The 18,871-nt window shown below is 44.7% G+C and overlaps 1 protein-coding gene across 2 annotated transcripts in view; it reads left to right on the top strand.

The window, feature by feature from the left end:
* Window positions 1-18,871, top strand: part of CDH13 (cadherin 13) — a 502,431-nt gene that overhangs the window by 433,701 nt on the left and 49,859 nt on the right. For both annotated transcript variants that reach the window (XM_044427973.1, XM_044427974.1), the window contains 2 exons: window positions 12,836-13,018; window positions 13,911-14,164. In XM_044427973.1, coding sequence (XP_044283908.1) covers window positions 12,836-13,018; window positions 13,911-14,164 — 437 coding nt within the window. The remainder of the gene's footprint in view (window positions 1-12,835; window positions 13,019-13,910; window positions 14,165-18,871) is intronic.

Genomic DNA, 18,871 nt, shown 5'->3' on the forward strand with positions numbered 1-18,871 from the left:
TGACAGGCCTCCATGTGCAAATCATTCATAATCAGGGTGGCCTTCATTTGAGTGCTGCCCAGGCAGGCGTCTCGTGGCAGAACTTCCTGGCAGGAGGAGGGGGAAAGAGGTGGAGGAGAGGGGGATGCTTAGCCAGCGGCTGGAGAGGGAAAGCAAAAGCAGCGGGGACCTGCAGTCCAAGCCTCATTTTGCCTTGGGCAGCTTCCGCCTTGGTAGAAAAATCTCAAAGTGCAAATCTCAGGAAGAACTCAGGAACCATGTCGGTCGCAGGAGGTCCACAGGAGTCGTTTCAGCAGGTGCTTAGAGGGAAGATAGGCTAGGTCCCCTCTGGCTTGCTTTGGCCACTAGGCAAATTCATCTTTATTCATGTAGCCCTTTGGCTTGTAAGCTGGTTGGATCTGGTGCCATTCAGTTGCCTCTTGCTGTTTTGAGGAGTTAATTGAGTTCTTATTTTTTAACCGTTAATTTAATGAACTTTGCTTTAAGTTTGGTTAGCATCTTTAGCTGCATGGAGCACTATCCTTTTGGGCAGAAACATGGGGAATAAGGCAAAAAAATCCTATCAGCATTTAATTTCTAGAAGTTCTCTTGGACTGCAGAGGGAGCAAAAGGGGGGGGGGTCTTTGATTGATTGATTGATTGATTGATTGATTGATTTTTGCCTTGCTTACACAGGGTGATAGATCTGCAATGAAGAAGCCAAGAAGGGTTGGGTATCACTTCTTCCTTTCATTTTAAGTCAAATGAAATCAAATTAATAGCACTGGAAGCCAGGCAATAGGTGATAGAAAACTTGAATAGATGAAATGAGCTAACCCTTAAAGTTGAAGCAATCCTTACTCACACAACTACAAAGAGCTAAGAAACAGATCTGTAAACACTTCAAAGAGCTTGATTGAAACAGTAACTGAACTAGCTAAATTGAACAGCAAGGCTGCATCATAAGAAGAATTCTGTAAGATGGCACCATGCAAATGTATGAAGGTGATATCAGTATCTGTGCTAGATTGATACAGGAAGATCAGCTTAAAAAAATGCTAGACTGGTGCAGAAATTTGCAGACTACTCAAGAATCTGGAGGGAATTACTGGTGCAAAGCTAGTCTTGCTCCTGCTGAGCATTTCCAGTATTTCTGAAAAAGAGCAGAAAGAGAAAGAAGATGGCTCAAGGTTGAGAAATCTGACAGCAGCTTTAAGTCCACTCCATATTCTGGGAACTCTCTGCAAAACAACAGTTGTAGAAGGAAATATTGTGAGAATACTGGGGCATGTTGTGCTATAATGGAAAATGTGCAGCACTTGGTCTGTAGGGCAACAAATCTTGCCGAAAGAGATCTGAATGAAGATGTATGAACCCAGATCTTAGCAGTGGCTCTCCCTATGGCAAGATGATGCTTTCAAGCATTCTGTTTTGATTCTTATTCTGTGCGATCTGGGTACATCTCTTTGGAGATATGCACTGAACGCTCATGGCAGGCTACCATTCCATAAATGAAATGGATTTTATCAATGAAAGGGCAATCTCCTAGGCTTCTCCTTTCAATAATCTATGACAAATATCACCTGGGTCTTTCTCAGATCCAAGCATTAGTAAAAATAACATTCCAAAAGTTGTTTGATGTGTAATATCAGTATCTTTTGAACTCAGCATCTTCTTACCTCCACTCAAACATGGTCCTGAGAAAACTTAGCTTGATTTTCTAAGGCATTTTGGTTTGTCAAATGTGCATGTCACATAGACTTATATAATAAATATATGTAAATGCAGCATATAGAGTCACTTGCAAAAAAATGCATGTTTTAGGAAATGTGTGCACAAACTGGCAGGCATTTTTCATGCAAATTTTAAAAAGAAAAATCCCAAAATCTGAGAAGATGAGAAATTGAGGAACTCAGGGTGATAGAACTGGCACCCCTAGATAGCTATGCACCCCTTTGCCCCTGAAAGGGTGGTAGAGAGCCAATGTGATTATGGAGCATTCTAATGTTTTGCTTTTTCTGGACAGTGTTGAAGAGCATGAGATTAAAATAGTTACAGGGTTATTAATTTATAGGGATCAAACTGTCATAGCTTTCCTCTACCCTTTCAGTGACGAATGGAGGAAGGTAGTTCCCCTTCCTTCCTTTTCTCTTGCTCTAAAGGAGGGGAAAAATAGGATATGAACACAAGATCAGACATATGTGAAACAGGCTATCAATTTAAGAGAGGTGTCAAGAGGAGGTGGGGGGACCATATGTCTATTCATTAATTTTAATACAGCTAAGAAAAATGATATGAAACACCAACGTTGAAGCAGCACAGTGCTTTGATCACATTGTAGTTTAAATTATGATTCTAAATAGCATCGTTATCGCCTGCAATTCAGCTTGTACCAGGAAAATGTATAGAATCAATCCATCTTGTCCCCGACATCAGCTTGTTGATGTTGCTAAGTTAAGCAAGAGGGAGAGAGCTTAGACACGATCTTAGAAGTGAGAGCTTCTGTTGGAGCAAATTTTGTGGGTTATCATGGATGCCTCTTCCAATGGAAAGAGTGCCATTGTGTCCAAAGGCCAGGTCAGAATTTCACAGTGAGGAGTCATTCCAGTTCTTGAGCAGAGACAGCATCTTGCCTGTTGTGTCTGGCAGAAACAACTTGAGGCTGACCACATCTCGGCAGTTTTCCATAACAGTGAGAAGAAACTGAGCCTCAATTCCAAGCTAGTTAGTTGCATTTTGATCTGTTTCCGAACAGACTTTTCTCCATATGTGGCATCAGCTGGTAGGTAAAGGGCAAAATGATCTGTTTTGTGTCTCATTCAGGCGTCTTAGTTTATAAAAATCTGCAGCATCCCATCTTGATTGATGAAGATGTCTGTGTAGCTCAAAAGCTGCTTTGTTTTTAGTGGACTTAGCTAGGACTCAACAGTCCCCCTCACCTCATTTACTCTTCCTTGACAAATGATTCCAGCAGTGCTTGCGTCTTTGGGGAGGGTAAAAATGTGCAGGTGTGCAGAATGCAGCTGGATAGAATAATTTCTGCTGACTAGAGCCTAGCCTTTTGAATATACACACACTCAAAATAATTGCAAATTACTGCTGTTGTTAGAACCACATTTTGCACACAAAAAGAAAAGGATTGTTCTCAGATGCTTTGGTGGAGAAAGAGAATGATCCAGACAAACTTTTAGTAGAACTCATAAGGACATTCCATGTAGCAATCAGTTTGACTAAGAAATATTCACAGACAGGCCACATCAAACTAGCTATATATTAGCTTGACCAGCTTACAGTTGGAAAGGCCTTCAAAATGATTGCAAAGTCTCCAAGTTGGACTCTATTGGGTTAGTGTTCTGCAAACAGGAAGCCGTCACACTGCAGAATACTTAACATGCTTGGAAATTCTGGGAAATGGCCTTCCTCTTTGTGACAGCCTTTGAGATACTTATAGAAGGATATCATATCCCCCTCCTCCTCCTCTTCTCAAGGCTGAACATGCCCAGTTCTCCCAGTCTCTCCTCACAGGGCAGTGCTTCCAAACTCTGGGTTCTTTTTGTTGCCCTCTGCTGGACCCTTTCTAATTTACCTGCATCTTTCTTAACTCTTGGTGGCCAGAACTGGAGAGCTTCCATACTTAGGGTCCGCCCAAGTTGGAGATGACTTGATGGCACCTAATAAAACAATGAATTGGTTTACTTTCTAATCAGCATCTTTCATCTTTACATTAAAAAAATAGTTGATGGCCACCTTCAAGAACCTTTTGGAGATGGAAAGGGATTTTTTAAAAATATGATTGCTAACTGAAAAAAATTGTAGCCGGTTTGTCAGACTTAACAAATGCTACTGAGGGTGAGGAGGTTGGCAGCTGTACTGTGAAAAGAAGCCCAGACTTCTCCACCCCTTTCATCTGCAACCCACACCATGTCAACAGGCCAGGCAGAGAAACCACCTGGGAGAAATGGAGTCGGTTTGATTCTTTGCTTAGACCATTTGGAAGAAGCAAAGTGGTGGGCAGTGTGTGAGCGCATGTGAGTGTCTTGGCTCAAAGAGCCCTTTCTAGATTATATTGCTGGGGGAAATAAAGGACTGCTTTGCCATCAAAAAGGTTTATTTTTATTTTATTTTTATTTCTGCTTTGTGGAGTGCAAAACGCTCCGCTCCCCCTCCCCCTCTGCCCGCCCAAGTCTTTGAGCTCCTGTGAGAAAGTATCACAAGTAATTAAGCAGAATATCCTGGCTGAATATTAAATTAGAAATTAAGCTAAAATGTTCATTCACCGCAGCTCGGGAATTTTGAGCAGATCACCTAAATTTGATGGCAGTGGAATGCCTTTCTTGAGCTGCACCACTAGCTAAATTGATTGAATTAAACATGCTTCATGATGCTAGCTCACCTTTGACCCCCTAGTTACTCAGAATAATCAAGAGGCTAATTATCCTGGCAGGAGCAGCACTTTGAAGAATCAGGGACATGGATGGGTTAGAGAACCACGCTGGTATTAATCAGGATGCCGCAACCGAGGTTTGGGGAGAAGCCCAAAGTACGATTGGACCATCACGAAGCTGTTTTATCTGCCCATTGTTACGGCCCCGTTCTGGCAGTCCGTGTGCTCAGAGGTGGGACTGGCTTGCAGGAAACGCAGCTGCAACGTAGGGTCAATTCCAAGTGTGGTCTGGCTGCTCCCGTGAGCAGGGAGGGAATGGCAGCCATGCAACTTTGCCTGTCCGTGCGCACTTTTGGGGAAACGGAGCCAACAGTTTTCCTAATGTAGCAAAGCACGGAATCTTATGTTCTCTACTATACATTTTTGCATGTTTTACTGGGTTGCTCTGTGCGTCATTTAGAGAAGTGCCAATTTCGAAAGATACGTTAGATTCGGTTGGCATAATGGTCAAATGTCTCCCTCGTGCTTCGAAGAGATTTGGGGAACGCTGCCAATGGAGTTTAATCAAAGAACCGTTAATGACGGTCCTAGGTGAATGATCACAAAGGCCGCACCAGTGTGCAGGTCTCTCTGCCATTAATCCAGATAATGGAGTGCTCCAAAGAGCTGTCACAAACTGGGGGTGAATTGTGCTATGATTAGTTTGACAGCGCTGGAGTCACATTTCACTGTTGCCTATTTGGTGCCTTCTTGTTTTATTTTGGAGGCGGAAGGAGAAACCAAACTATTGTTTCTTGATCCCTCTATAGCAAAATTTGGGTTGATATTTCCAGGGAGAGTGGGTGTGAAAATTAGCATGTACCTAATGCACATTTTTAGAAAAAGAGTTTTGAGGTTGGCCCCCAGGTAGTGAGAAAAGCCATCTCAGGCAGCATCCCCAATTAGCTCTTCTCCCTCACACGTTATCTACCATGGTGAGTACCTTAACTCTGCAACGCACCATCCTTGAGGTCTGACTGGCAATGCGAAGTCCAGGCAGTGCAACCCCGATGCTGCTGCTGCGTGGGATCAGAGCAGGTGCTGGAGTGTGTTGCTGATTACCTGTTGTGACTCACCTTAAATCCCTCTTAATGGAAAGGAGAATGTTTCTCCGTGCCCCTATTTATATTAGCATGTGAGCTTCAATAGCTCCGACAAGGATGTCAGCTTCGCGAGAGCACAAAAGATTAAAGGAATGCTGTCTGCAGAAGTCTGAGTGATGTGGGGGAAACATGGTGAAAAATTTAAAAGGGAGGTGGGGACGGGAAGGAGGCAGGCAGAAAGATTCTTTTTCATCCCTTGGTTTTCAGCTTGGCTTCTGCAAACCAAGCAGTGCCGTGTCCTTTTGCCCTGGAGCACAGACTTTAAAATGTTGTGCCAACCTGGAAAATGTGGATTCAGGTGCTGTCCCATCCATGTTCAAGGAAAGATGCTCTGCAGGTCCAAATTTATACTGGGAAGGTGAACAGAGAAAGGATTTAGTGTTGTCAGAGAACTGCACTGCATGTCACTTGAGCGGTGAGACTCTTTTGGCAGTAGGGGATGCAAATGAGCACAAATCCTGTGTCGGTTTAGGCTAGCTCTGGCTTAGTGGACGTTGTTGGTTGAGAACCTTTGGCCTGAAATCGGCCCCTGCAAGAAGAAAGACTGACATTATTCTTACGGTATTTGCATGGCCCTATTTGAGAAGAACAACTTGTCTTGTCTTGTCATTCAATTCTGGTTTGGTGGCATTCAGAATTCCTCACGATGCCCGTGGAACAACACAGTGTCACGATGTCACGTATTTGCAAAGAGGCATGGTAGGAGAAGATGGTGGCCGCAGATAGGAATAGTGTGGCCGAGACTTGCAGCCCCAGCCTGTGACGGCATAGAAGTATCTGCATGGTTGGGGTTCTCAAATCTTGGGGATTTGAATCGCCCTGTCAAGCGTAGCAGGTCGGCGGCAAAATCATTAAAATGGTGCATGCGGGCTGCTTGTGTGTCGAGTCCGATGCATGCGTACTTCATCCACGCTGGTTGTGAGGGCGCTGCTCAGCTTGTGATTGGTTGTGTGGTTGTGCGCTGAGTGCTTACTGGGGGCGGCGACCGTTGTGTTTTGTTACACAACTGGCGTGTGTGGGTATGTGTACAGTGATTGACTATGTGCAAAAGGTAAATAATTTCATGAGTTCCGGCACCCTTTTTCTTACAAAAAAAGCACTGGTTATTGGATTCGGAAGCAGTGACAGGAAGGCAGGAGAATGGAGTGGGGCAGAAGTCCTTGAAGCCCCATCAAAGAGGCCACCTGCAGTTTCCCAGGTTGACTGGAAGAGCAGAAGAGGCTAGAGGGGACCCAGGAGCGGAGGGGGAGCCATTGCCTCAGCCAGTTTCTGACCCCATGTTGAGGCACTGGGAAAGATGAGCCACCAGTTTGTGCAATTCTCGCCAGCTGGCTTTCTGCCAGCAGAAGCTACTCAAAAGGTGGAGCGCACAGTTACTGAAAGGGAAAGATTGGGGAGAAGTTTCCAGTTTGGATTCCATGCCCTTTATCTAAACAGAGCTTTATCATTCAGCTGGCTAGAGGGAACGTACAGTAGGGCTGACTTGTTAGCTGTGAAGCATCAGTAGCTATCTACGGTATAAAGGACTGTCTGGCGTTCTGGGAGATGAGGGAAGGATCTGACTCACAGCAATGAACACTTGAGTCTCTTCTGATGAGGAAGCTTCAGCATCCTGGTCTTTGATCCAGGGTTTGGTGACTCGTTGCATTTCCCAGATGCTGCTAATGTAGCATTGCTCCGGGGCATTGTGAAAAATAAAGATGGCATCCCACTTTGGAATCAGGAGGTACTCGGTCTGAGACACACTGAGACAGCCCTGGCTTGTGTAGTCTCTGCAAATCTTGTGTAATTGAAGAGGTGAGTGGCAGGCATTCCTCTTTCAATGCCAGGAAGCATTGAAGGTCGTTGTTTTTAGTCTACATATATACTTAAAATAACATGAGGCATAAGGCATATTTTAGATCTTTGGGGGAAGCTTTTCTTACAGCTGAAAGGTTGTGGGCAGTTGTGGGAAAGATAAAGTACAGCCCATTAACTCTTCTGTCTCTTACTTCCCCCAGACAAATGCGGTTGTTCAGTGGCGAGATGGCACATTTGTTCCTATGACCATTTGCCAGCTCGATGGTCCAGCTGCCATCATTCCCCATAAAGCAGGATAAAAACAAATGTTCAACATCAGTGTGTGATTGCAGGAGAAAAGACTGAGCCAAATACAAAATGTGTTTGAATGAAGAATGTTCCCCAATCCACCCCAAAAGACAGAAAGCAAATGACAGATAAATAATCACATTAATCTGATCCATCCCCATATGGAAAGGCATTGATGGAATGGCATAAAGAACATAAGGGCTGGCTGGCTGAGAATATATTGCCTAGAATTTAGATTCCAGTGGTGGTCAACTAACAATGGATCATAATTTTCTTCAACATTCAATTATCATTGATAAGAATTGATCTACAGTTGCTGTGTGGGACAAAAAGAATTTGAGATTGATAAAAACCAAAATGTATAGATTTACCTCTCCTTAGGGTCAGTCCGTGTCCCTGAAAGTCTGCAATTCAAACAGGTGAACATAAATAGCCCATTGCTTTTTAAAGATGGCTCTGCTCTTCCTTACAGTTTACTGGTATTCACCATGGCAACGATGCATGATTAAATCACAGTGCAATAACAAGATATGGAAGTAATCATATGGTCCAATCAAGATAGGAAATCCTCTCTTGTTCACTGTGATTTCATCACATTTCTGTTGATAGAATCACAGGTCACATCCTCGGAATCATATCATTTTGAACCATGATTTGACTGAGCTGCTTCCTTCAGTGATAACCTCAGAAACTTAGAAGAAACTAGGAAAAGAGGAAAATAAACTGGGGGTCTATAATTCATAGTTTTAGAAATTCTTCAAATTCCAGCAGAAGGAGAGAGGAGGGAAATATAGAGCAGGGAGATCCCATGGCAAGGAGAACAGATACTCACCCTTTCTGTAGTGCTGGAGCAGCTAATAGAAGGTGGAATAATTGGACCCATTGTATTTTTTCCAATAAATAGGCTAAACAGATTGGATGTGGCATAATCAATCTGCCTGGTGCTGCCTTCTAGTCTTTGGCTGAGCATCCTATGATCTATTCTCAACTATTTTTTCTTTTCCTTGCTTGGGGCAAATGAGCAAAGGAAACATAGAAAGGATGCTATTTCTTGGAGCACTTTGGGGAAACTCGATGTCAGTCTTGACATTCCTCATCATTTGTCAGCCCTGTGAGAGAAAAAAAGCGATGGGATGCCATGGATGGGATGCACCAAACTCCTTCATCCAGTGGGGTGAAATGACATAATGACGTATCAATTAATACAAAGCAACATGCATTTTTAATTAGCTTGCTCTCAACCGGGGCTCTCAGTGTGTGGAATCCTAATGAATTATTGGATTCGGTGCTCATCAATCCAGGCCGTGTTTTCTCTTGCATTACATTTGTTGCTCTCTGGGGTTCCCTAAGTCAAGCTGCAAAAGAAATAGGGTCTGAGAGAGAAATTATTTCCTTTGTGGGTGTGGGGAAAGACCCTGTGGCCCATTTCTGTGCCCTCGCAACAAATATTGATTTTGTCCCACGTTTGTATGGTATCTAAACTGATCGCTGCTGGTTGGAACAGTGATTTCTTGCAGTTAAGGTTTACCCCGAGTGGTAGTGTCACAAAGGCGAGATTTTGTGGCGTCTCTCACAACTCCACAGCTGGAATGGGACAAAAGAACCCTTAGAAAGTAGCAGGTGCAGAAGGAAACCGGAGGCATGACGGTGCGATGATTTAAATGAGCTCAACACGCCAGATCTCACATGCTCGGCGGCTGCTGCTGCTGCTGCTAATTATTTCCTGTCAATCAGCAAACAGCTTTGCTGTTGTTCTAACCTATCAGGAATGCCGGCAGCATCTTAAAGGGCAAGCTCTGGGAGAGATCACGGGAATCTGCCGTGAGCTGCAATTTCTCCTGGGTAGAGGCTCCTGAGCCCAGCTCAAGGCGCTGTAAGCCCTACATGGCTGGGGCCGCAATACCTGAGGGAAGGCCTCCCCTGTCTTTCATCTACCCGGACAATACGATCTGGCCTCTTCCTCCAAGCTTTCTCCAATCCCCACCTCCAAGCCTTGGATAGCAGGGCCTTTTCAAGCAGGGCCTTTTCAGGGGTGCCCCCACTCAAATTATCAATAAGTACCTTTTTATTTAAATGTTATTTTGATTAATTGCCGATTATTTCTCGGTTTTATATTATTTACCAGGATGTTTCCAATTTTTATGTATTTGTAGTGATATTTATTTGTTGGAAGCCTCCCTGAGGCTTATGCGAAGGGGGCGGCATGTAAGAATTCCAAATAAATAAATAAAGTTATGGAAGGAGCTCCCCACCGAGGCCCAGTGGGCACTAACTTCACTGTCTTTTTGGCACCAGCTCAAGACTGCCCTCCACTGCAGAGCATTCAGCTAGTCTACTGGGAACCTGCAAGCTGGGCTCCCATGTCCCAATTCCACACAAGTATCCCCAGCACACACATGCACCTATGCGCAAACACACACACACGCAGCTGCCCACATGCACACATTTTGCCACTATTCAACACATGGGTTGAAGAGAACAGTGGGGGGAAATGCCGCAAAAGTCAGGGGCGCATCAAACAATGGTGGGCCCATTTAGGAAAGTGGAGTTGACTGGGTCTCCCTTGTTGGCCAGATGCTATCCAGAGGCTTGAGACTCAACTGCGGTCTTCTGTGAAATGGGCACAAACACACCATCAGGGTGGGTTGAGGGCTGTGAGTTGCACGATGCAATCTGCCTTTGGTCTGTTACACGGAGAAAGTCAGATCCACTGTGTGACCTTTTCAGCTCAGGCTGAGCCAGCCCAGTCCTCAGAATACAGAGCTGAGCACGTTTCGTCCATGCTAAATTTCGGTGAAGGAGATACGGTCTGGTGTGAAGTTTCTGCTTGTGGCCAGTTGTGTGCAGTGAGATGAATACATCTTTTTAAGAGGTTAAACTTTCCAGGAGCAAAGCTCTCAGCTGGGATTTGAGCAAATATAAATCCACTGACCCAGTTTAAACCAACTGGGGATTTGGCCCAAGGTGCTTTAGATCTAAATGATTTTTTTAAGATGGAAGCTGATGGCAACAGATTAAATACACATCTGGGCTCATCAGTTTTGTTCCCAGTTGTGATGCTTTGGGGATGTGTGGATATTAAAGACGGACAAAATCAATTAATGCACCATCTAATCATAGTTTCTGGTCACTAGAGGTTTCACTACTCATGAAACTTGTTCCAGTTCAACTTTTTGCAGTCTGCTGCTAGAAACACAAGACACTTGCAGTTAAGTTGGTTAATATCAGAAATTGCCCAGTTTCCCCCATTGAATGTGGGGACTTTTGTTGGAGCAAACTTCCGTTCTCCTGAGCTTATGATCAGATGTGTTGATTTGTACATTTAAAAAAAATGTGTTCATTTATTGGGTTAAAAATATGCATTTGGGTGTAGGGATGTCTTAGGAATCTGTTGGGGGAATGACCATCTGATTGTGCTTCGTGATCCCCCACCCACCCCATTCCGGTTCCACGGCCCCATGCTGGTGCCAATTCTCTGTTTTGTGGGGCAACAGCTCTAAGACATGGTCATGGACTTCTGCCCATAGGAGAGGATGTAGCTGGCAGATTTTGTTTTTCAATATGCTGAGGGATTGTATGCAAATCAAGTGTTACATTTCAAAAGCAGGAGGGCTGAAGAGCCATGGAGAGTGGCAAGAAAAGTTTGGGAGATGCACTGGTACACGTCGGAATTTCATTGCCGTGCGTGTTCTAGCTTGGAGGTGAGGGTTACGTCATCACCAGTTTCCATAGGTGTGCGGCCAACATCTGGGTATTGGGCAGAGGTTAGTTAAGGACATGAGAAGAGCCTTGCTGTACTGGACCAAGGGCCCAGCTAGCCCATCCTTCTGTGTACATGGTGGTCCAGAAGATTGCACAACCAGGGCATGAGAGGAAGCTTCATTAACAGTAAAAGAGAAACACAGAAAGAGAGTCAGAGGGGATCTCATGGGCCATCTAGTCTGACCCCCAGCTCCAGCCAGCTCCACTCATGACATGCACCATGTGCACGCCCAGCCTATCCTTAAACACCCTCACTGATGAGGCTTCAACCGCCTCCCGTGGAAGCCCATTCCATGCCCTAGGGGTCCTAACCATCAGGAAGTAAATCTTGGTTCCCTGAGCTTTGCTCCATTGGAATGCCTCCTGCCCTCCACTGCACAGGGAAAAAGGTCATGACCCACCTCTGCGTGGCACCCCCTCACATACCTGCATGTCACTAACAGGTCCCCTAGGAGTCTCCTCCTCTCAAGGCTGGAAGGACCCAGCTCCCTCAGCCTCTCCTCACATGGATTCCCCTGCAAAACAGCCACCACCCCTGTGGCCCTTCGCTGCACCGGTTCCAGCCTGGCTATACTCCTCTTGTCTTGAGGGTCCCAGAACTGAGCGCAATGCTCCAGCTGCAGGCGCACCAGAGTCCGACTGCTTCCCATGAGCATTCTCTTTTCGTCTTTGCTGTGTGCCCATATGCCTCATGGCCCTTGCTTTTCATGTGGCCACATAGAAAGCGGTCAATCCATACCCATGCTAGGCTGCGCCAAGGTTGGTCTGGACCAAGTGGTTTTCCTAACACCCTCGAAAACAACAACCTACCAAAAAGTGTCCTCTAGGCCTGTAAAATACCTGCACCGGAAGGAAACTGTAGAGTGAATTTGATGACTTGGGCAATAAGCCTTGCGATAATCGCCACTTGTTTTATTGTGTTTATTACACAATAATACAGTAAACGCCACTAGTTTTATTACACACAACACCATCACCCATGCAGACTAGAAAGGACAATGACATGTTGTAGTTCAAGCGTCGAGAGGAAAAATAAATGCCAAAATGGGTACAAACCACAGTTGAAGCAGCCTGTTCTTAAATTCGTTGTATATGCTGGATGTGTTTCCTTCTCTATCCGTTTTATTTTGAAGCACCTGTGTATAGTGTGTGCCAAATCTCTTTGCATGAATGGGAGTTAACAGAAGATTTCTTCCCATATTTCTTATTGGAGAGTTTTCCAAGCCCATTCCAATCATGTTGCTCTTTATCTGCAATCGTTCAAAAACAGGGGCAGCAAAACGGTAATATAGTGCCATAGACTTTATACTCCAAAAAATGCATTATTTACAGCCTGTAAAAATTCACTTTCATTCCAGGATTACATTTTATCCCTTTGGATGCTGTGAATAATTCATAGCACCTTAAGCAAATTTGTTGTGGTGATGGCGGTCATTTGTTTGACGGTAGTAACATTTATGTCACTTTTATTAATTTTGAGTTCCAAGCCACAGTGAAGGAAGGAAGCACGGGCGTGATTGTGAATTTGACGGTGGAAGATCGGGACAACCCAGAAACAGCCGCGTGGAGAGCAGTTTATACCATCATCAATGGGAACCCAGGTCAGAGCTTTAAGATCCATACGAACCCCAAGAATAATGAAGGGATGCTGTCAGTCGTCAAGGTGAGGACCATTTATGGGCACGTTCTTTTCATCCATCCATCATATAGATATAATGTTTCCCCGATTATTATTAGCGATGCTGCAGTTGAGTAAGGTATACAATTCTGGTCACTGCACATAAAATGGGAACAATACAGAGGTAACGGCAGGAAAAGAGGGAGGTGTGAAGGAGGCTGTGAAGTGAAGTAAGTGCAAGCATGGTGACCAGTTCTGTCCCACCAGGGTTCCCCAAGAAGGCCATCTCCCTTTCAGCAGGATGCGTCCCTTTCACTCACGGTGTGTCACCCCAGATTTGCAGATTTTCCTTCCTCTCTGAAGGTTGAACTGCCTTCCTTGAGATGGCCAGCAGCAGCAGGCAACTATGTTATTTCCGATGTTTGGCCCCACCCCTTTGGCCTCACTCATCACTGAAATGCACCTCCAAGAGGCTCCCCAAAATTGAGGTTGACCTTCAGGCTGAAAGAGATGCACCAACCCTGTCCTGTCACATGTCCCTAACTTTCACCGCATTTGATTGGAATCGTGTCCACTGATACTTTTGGTGCTGGCCAAAGGAACCGTTGAATATCCAACAAGTTCATTCTAATGGGAGTGTGCTCTCATTATGGGAAGCGTAGCATGCGTGTCCCTTGGGCCTCCTCCTTGAAGCTCCGAGCAATGCCTCTACCGTCCAAGGACTATATTTGGCCTGTAGTGCACTAGCAGCATCTATCTTCTTTAAATTAATTGTGTACCACAAGCCTGAATGTCCTCGTTTGGGACTCGTTGGCTTAATGGCAGCATGGAGGAGCCACTAGGAAGTTCTCCAGAGCAGGAGGTAGTTTCCCAGTCTGAAGAAACTTCAGCATCAAACCAGTAAACACGAGTATCCTTCTATATCCGTGCCTTTCAGCCTTTGGACTATGAAATCTCAGCTTTCCACACACTGCTGATCAAAGTAGAAAATGAAGACCCGCTGGTCCCGGATATAGCATATGACACCAGCTCCACAGCAACTGTCCAGATCACTGTGCTGGATGTCAACGAAGGTCCCATTTTCCACCCGAACCCAATGACGGTCACCAAAAAAGAAAACATCCCTATTGGCAGTGTTGTGCTAACAGTGAACGCCACGGATCCAGATACTTTGCAACATCAGACGGTGCGGTAAGTGGAATAATCTTGATACCATTTACTGCTAATATTGGTATCTCATGAATGTGATATTTAATACGACCCATTCCCCAAATTCTGGCATGTACGTTTGCAAGTGTTTTAGAAAGGTATGCACATTTGGTTCATTGATTGGTTGATTGATCAACTGATTGATAATGGAAATGTATATACTGACAATGTAATCTGAGCATTGCCAAAAGGCTTGCAAATGAGGGGCTGAACATTAGCTGAAAACTTAATACTGAAAAGTCCCATTTCAGAAATGTAGTAAAATGCTTACCTTCCGTATGGAACATCAGTTATAACCCGTTGCATTTCTTCAGTTTAGCTCCCCAGTCTCCACTTTCTTTCTGCCCTAAGTCTGACTTGGTGCTGAGCATTCATGTGCTCATCTGTTTGGACCACAATGAGCTCTATGGCATTGCCTGTCTCTACACCTGTGGTACAAGCAACGTCCTTCTACACACACAACTTGCAGGTTTGCGGATGTACCACACATGCTGCGAAAGCTTCCCAGGTTTGCACAAAATGTTGCTCACTGTGGTCAGGTGAACAGGTAAGGGATTTTTTTTTTTTTTTTGGAAAATGGCCGAGCACAGCTAGAAAAGAGGGCAGTCCTTCCCTCTGCTTCCCTTCTCCTTCCACCCACTTTCTGCTCTGATTGGACGCCATAAGTCATAATGAGCTTATATTAGTGATATTAGAAAAGGATGGTGTATTATATATTTTTCTATTGCCTGTCGTATATATAGCATTGTATATATGGGCATGGGGACTGGCACTTAAGTTGATATTGAGGCCCAAAGAGTTTTAAGACTGCTTTGGTAGAGGAAGCCAGAAAGATAAGAATAGATTTTCATCTTACGGCAGTGGAAAAGGCCGCAAGGCATGGGTGGGCAGACAAGAATGGGGTGTACTATTCTGTCCATTTTCCCTTCACGTCTTGGAAAAGGGAGTAGTTGGTCCTGGCAGGAATGCTTACATTAACATGAATAGGACAGGTGAGAACTTGATGCTTAAACTGAAGCTCTCTTGTTCTATATGATATGAATTTGTAACATATTCTGTAAAACAGTGTCAGGAAAATAGAGCTAAAGGAAGCAAGAGGAAATACCTTCTTTGTTCTATACCCTGAATTATTGTACCTCCATTTTAAATCCTCTTGCCCACTAGTGAAATAATTGTTCTCCAGCTCCATTTTTCAAGGCTGTGGGGAAATGAAAGTCCTTTAACTGAAACGTAGCATTAGATAAAGCACCCAGTTTTGGAGTCTGTGGGATGGGAAAGGGCTGCCAAGGACCAGGTCTTCGCAGTGACGTATCTGGTAATGCCAAAATAAATCCTGAGTGTAGGTTACACCCCCAAGGAAGAGAGCAGGCTCTGAAATGTTGGCGTTGTCTCAGGTTTAAGGGAAATAGAATCCATTGGAGTGCCATTTGGTGACATACGAACACTGTTTTCCCATTCTGAATTTCCTGGAGAAGCAAGTAAAATTCTTGGAGATTGTTCCCATCTCCCAGCTCCTTTGCCCATTCCCGGGGGAAAATGAACCACATCTTTTACTCCATGAGTGCAGGCTATTTGAAATGCAGCTGGGTTGGGCTTAGAGAGCCCACAAATGCTCCAATAACCATGGGCATACGGTCATTTGGGCTTGGTTTGGTTGTCGTTGCAATGCATCCTTGCTCCCCCATGTATGGATGCAAATGTGAGCCTGCACATTCCCAATCCGCTGTGAGGCTCATTTGAAAAATGTGTGCCTAGCCTATTCAGGCACTTTAGCCATTGGGAAAATGATGCCAGATGTAGTTAGAAGACTCTTGTCCTGATTTGCATGGCAGAAGAAGGGATGGAGGGGAAGGACCCACCCCCAACACAATGCGTCTCTTCCTGGTGCAGGTGCACATTTTATTTTTGTATGATTTGGGAAAAGTTCCTCATATGCCAGGGAAAAAGGACTTGGTTTTTGTTGTTGTTTCAATGAATATGGAAGAGAGCAAACCTGACAGATTCACCCTTGCTCGATCCTTTCCCATCTGTTCTGCGTTCTGGATAAACCAGTGCTAACCATGTGCTTTCGGAGACTTCGGGCTCTGGCCCAGTTCTGATGATCCAAGATAATCCAATGCAATCTGAATATCTGCATAGCCAAGCTCATGCGGCTCTGAGCCCACAACTGCCCTCTTCCCAAGAAGCTCTCAAGTCCCCCGAAGTCTTCTTAGAAGAGAGCTCTCCCATCCAAAAACAGAATTAACCCTTCCGCCAGGAAATCGTCTTCTGCTGCTCAAAATTAAATGGCAATCATTTCGGTGGCCCTGTTTGATTGAAGTGCCAGCAGAAGTGATGCAAATCATTGGTTAAGCCATGATGAGTGTTTAAATTGTAGCATAAGGTGAGAAAAGTCGGGCTATATAATTAGAGTGCTCACTTCCCTGCATCGTTAAAACTCCTAGTTAAAGACAAGTATGAATATTGCATGTTCCTGTGTCAGGAATAGCTATGAGTTCTGCTCTTAACAGGTGTCAGTTGCCCTGTTTATTCCTCACTCTCTCTATACACACACATATTCCGGTTTACTTGTTGATTTTATTCTAGTCTTTGCTCCAGGGATTCTTAGTGTCACTTACTGTTCCCAGGGGTGGATGTTGATGGATGGACAAGCGCCGTGGAATTTCTATTATGTGTCAAAAACATAATGCACGACTCCCGACAAATCCCACCCAGAGACTTTCCTTAAAGGCTGGTTGATGTAAAAGAAGCAATCTCCATCCCTGGAGTGTTGGCCTTTTGATTAGTAGATGTGATGCTCAAGTTATTGACAGGTGTAACTATTTCCAGGGGAGCTATTTTTGATAAGAAAAATCTCATTAATTATTTGCAGACTTTGATCTTTTGCACTGGAAGGGAGGCTATCTCAAGAGAATGCAAACGAGATGCGGAATGGGTTAAGGGGGAAAAGCCATCTCCGGGCTGTAGGTATTCTTCTGGGTTCTTCCCCCCATCCTTTTCATCATCATCTTTCTTTTTTTCCATTTCCCGAATCCTGGTCCAATGATTTTGCCAATTTTTTAATGATTATGTCGCAAATGCAAATTGCATCTGGTATTAAAGGCTCGCTGGGAGTGCTCGTTTGCTTTGCAAATAGCATAACGTAGCCAGACAGAATGGCTGAAATCCCCTCGGCCATGTAGCACGAGTAGCAATCTACTGCAGAGCAGTTTGCAATCTTGAATAACAATGGTGCAGAAGCCAAAAGAAAATGTTCCCAGAGCACATGACATTGCTTAGACTGTAGCAAGCACTGCCAAGTTTAGGGATTTTTCCTCCCACCCTCCCCAGGAGAGGCTTCCTTTCCTCGGGCTGAACATCTCAAAAAGCAAAGCAACAGCATAAGCAACAGATTCATCAGGTTGGGGGCAGAGACGCATTTCACATGAACAAGAATGTTAAGCGAGAAGGATATCGAAGGAGGACAAGCCAGCAGGGATCTGGAAGAGGCCAAGAAAACCGAGAACGCGCTAAGACTGCATAAGAGCCTTACGGAATAGCACGAGATGACACTTTTATTCTCTGCTTTAATTAACTGCTGGTGAGAGCATAGTTCTGTGGAAGAACATCTGCTTTGCATGGAAGGGGTCCCAAGTTCAGTCCATGGCATCTCCAGTGGCTGGGATGGCAAGGTCTTTCGTCCAAAAGCTCAGAGCCCTTGCCAGTAAGAACTAGCTGACTGTGGTTCAGCTCACCATGGCAACTCCATCTTTCTGTGCATCTCCTCTCTCCCTGGTGGTGAGGAGTTGAAGGAGAGGTGTATTTATTTATTACACTTGTATTCCACCCCATGGCCCACGCGTGTGGTGCTTCTACAACATTTCAGGTTTTGTTTATGATTCAAGGTACATGCTTATCACAGGTGGAGGCAAACAATAGCACATCTACAACAATTCATCTGTTGCCTCACATCAGATCTCTGGCCCAGGACTTCCAAAGGCACCTGCCCTTCCTTCACACCATTCTCTGCATACAAATTCAGAGAGATTTGTTTCACCTGTTGGCCATAACAAAAGAGTAGGCACTGTATTTCTTGACCTCTGCTCTTTGAAGAGAGCAGAGGTCAAGAAAAACAAAGTCAAGGTGGAACTGAATGGAGGATACGCTATGTAGCAGACAAACATGGAGACCACGATAGGGATGGTTTCATTTGGGGTTGGTAACATTTTGTCTAGCTTGAATCCCTGTGTATTCAAGCCTGTGAGTGCTAAAGTAGGTTTGGCATCTGGTTTTTTCCTCCTCCTGCTGCTGCTGATGCTGCCACTGATGCTTCTCCTCCTCCTCTTCATCATCACTTCATTTCTGTACCACTCCACAGTTGAAGCAAACAAATAAAAAAGTAATGAAAACAACATAAAATCAGTAAAAAAAAATAAAATACAAAGTTCAGAACAGCTGAAACCAGACAATAGCAAAGAATAGCTCTGCAAAACACCTGGAATGGGTAGTTCTTCTCAAGCCCAGGGTGGCCAAGTAGGTCTTTAAAGGCCGCAGAGTAGAGGACCATCTTAACCTGGCACCAAAAAAATTGGGCACCAGCTAGGCCACAGAGGGGACATTGTTCTATAGACGGGGACCATCACAGGAAAAGCCCTCCCGCTTGTTGGCAGATAGGTATGACATAGTCTCCCCACATTGTGAATAGCTGTA

Source organism: Varanus komodoensis, unplaced genomic scaffold, assembly GCF_004798865.1.
Source record: "Varanus komodoensis strain SLA01 unplaced genomic scaffold, ASM479886v1 scaffold19, whole genome shotgun sequence".
NCBI classification, from domain to species: domain Eukaryota; kingdom Metazoa; phylum Chordata; class Lepidosauria; order Squamata; family Varanidae; genus Varanus; species Varanus komodoensis.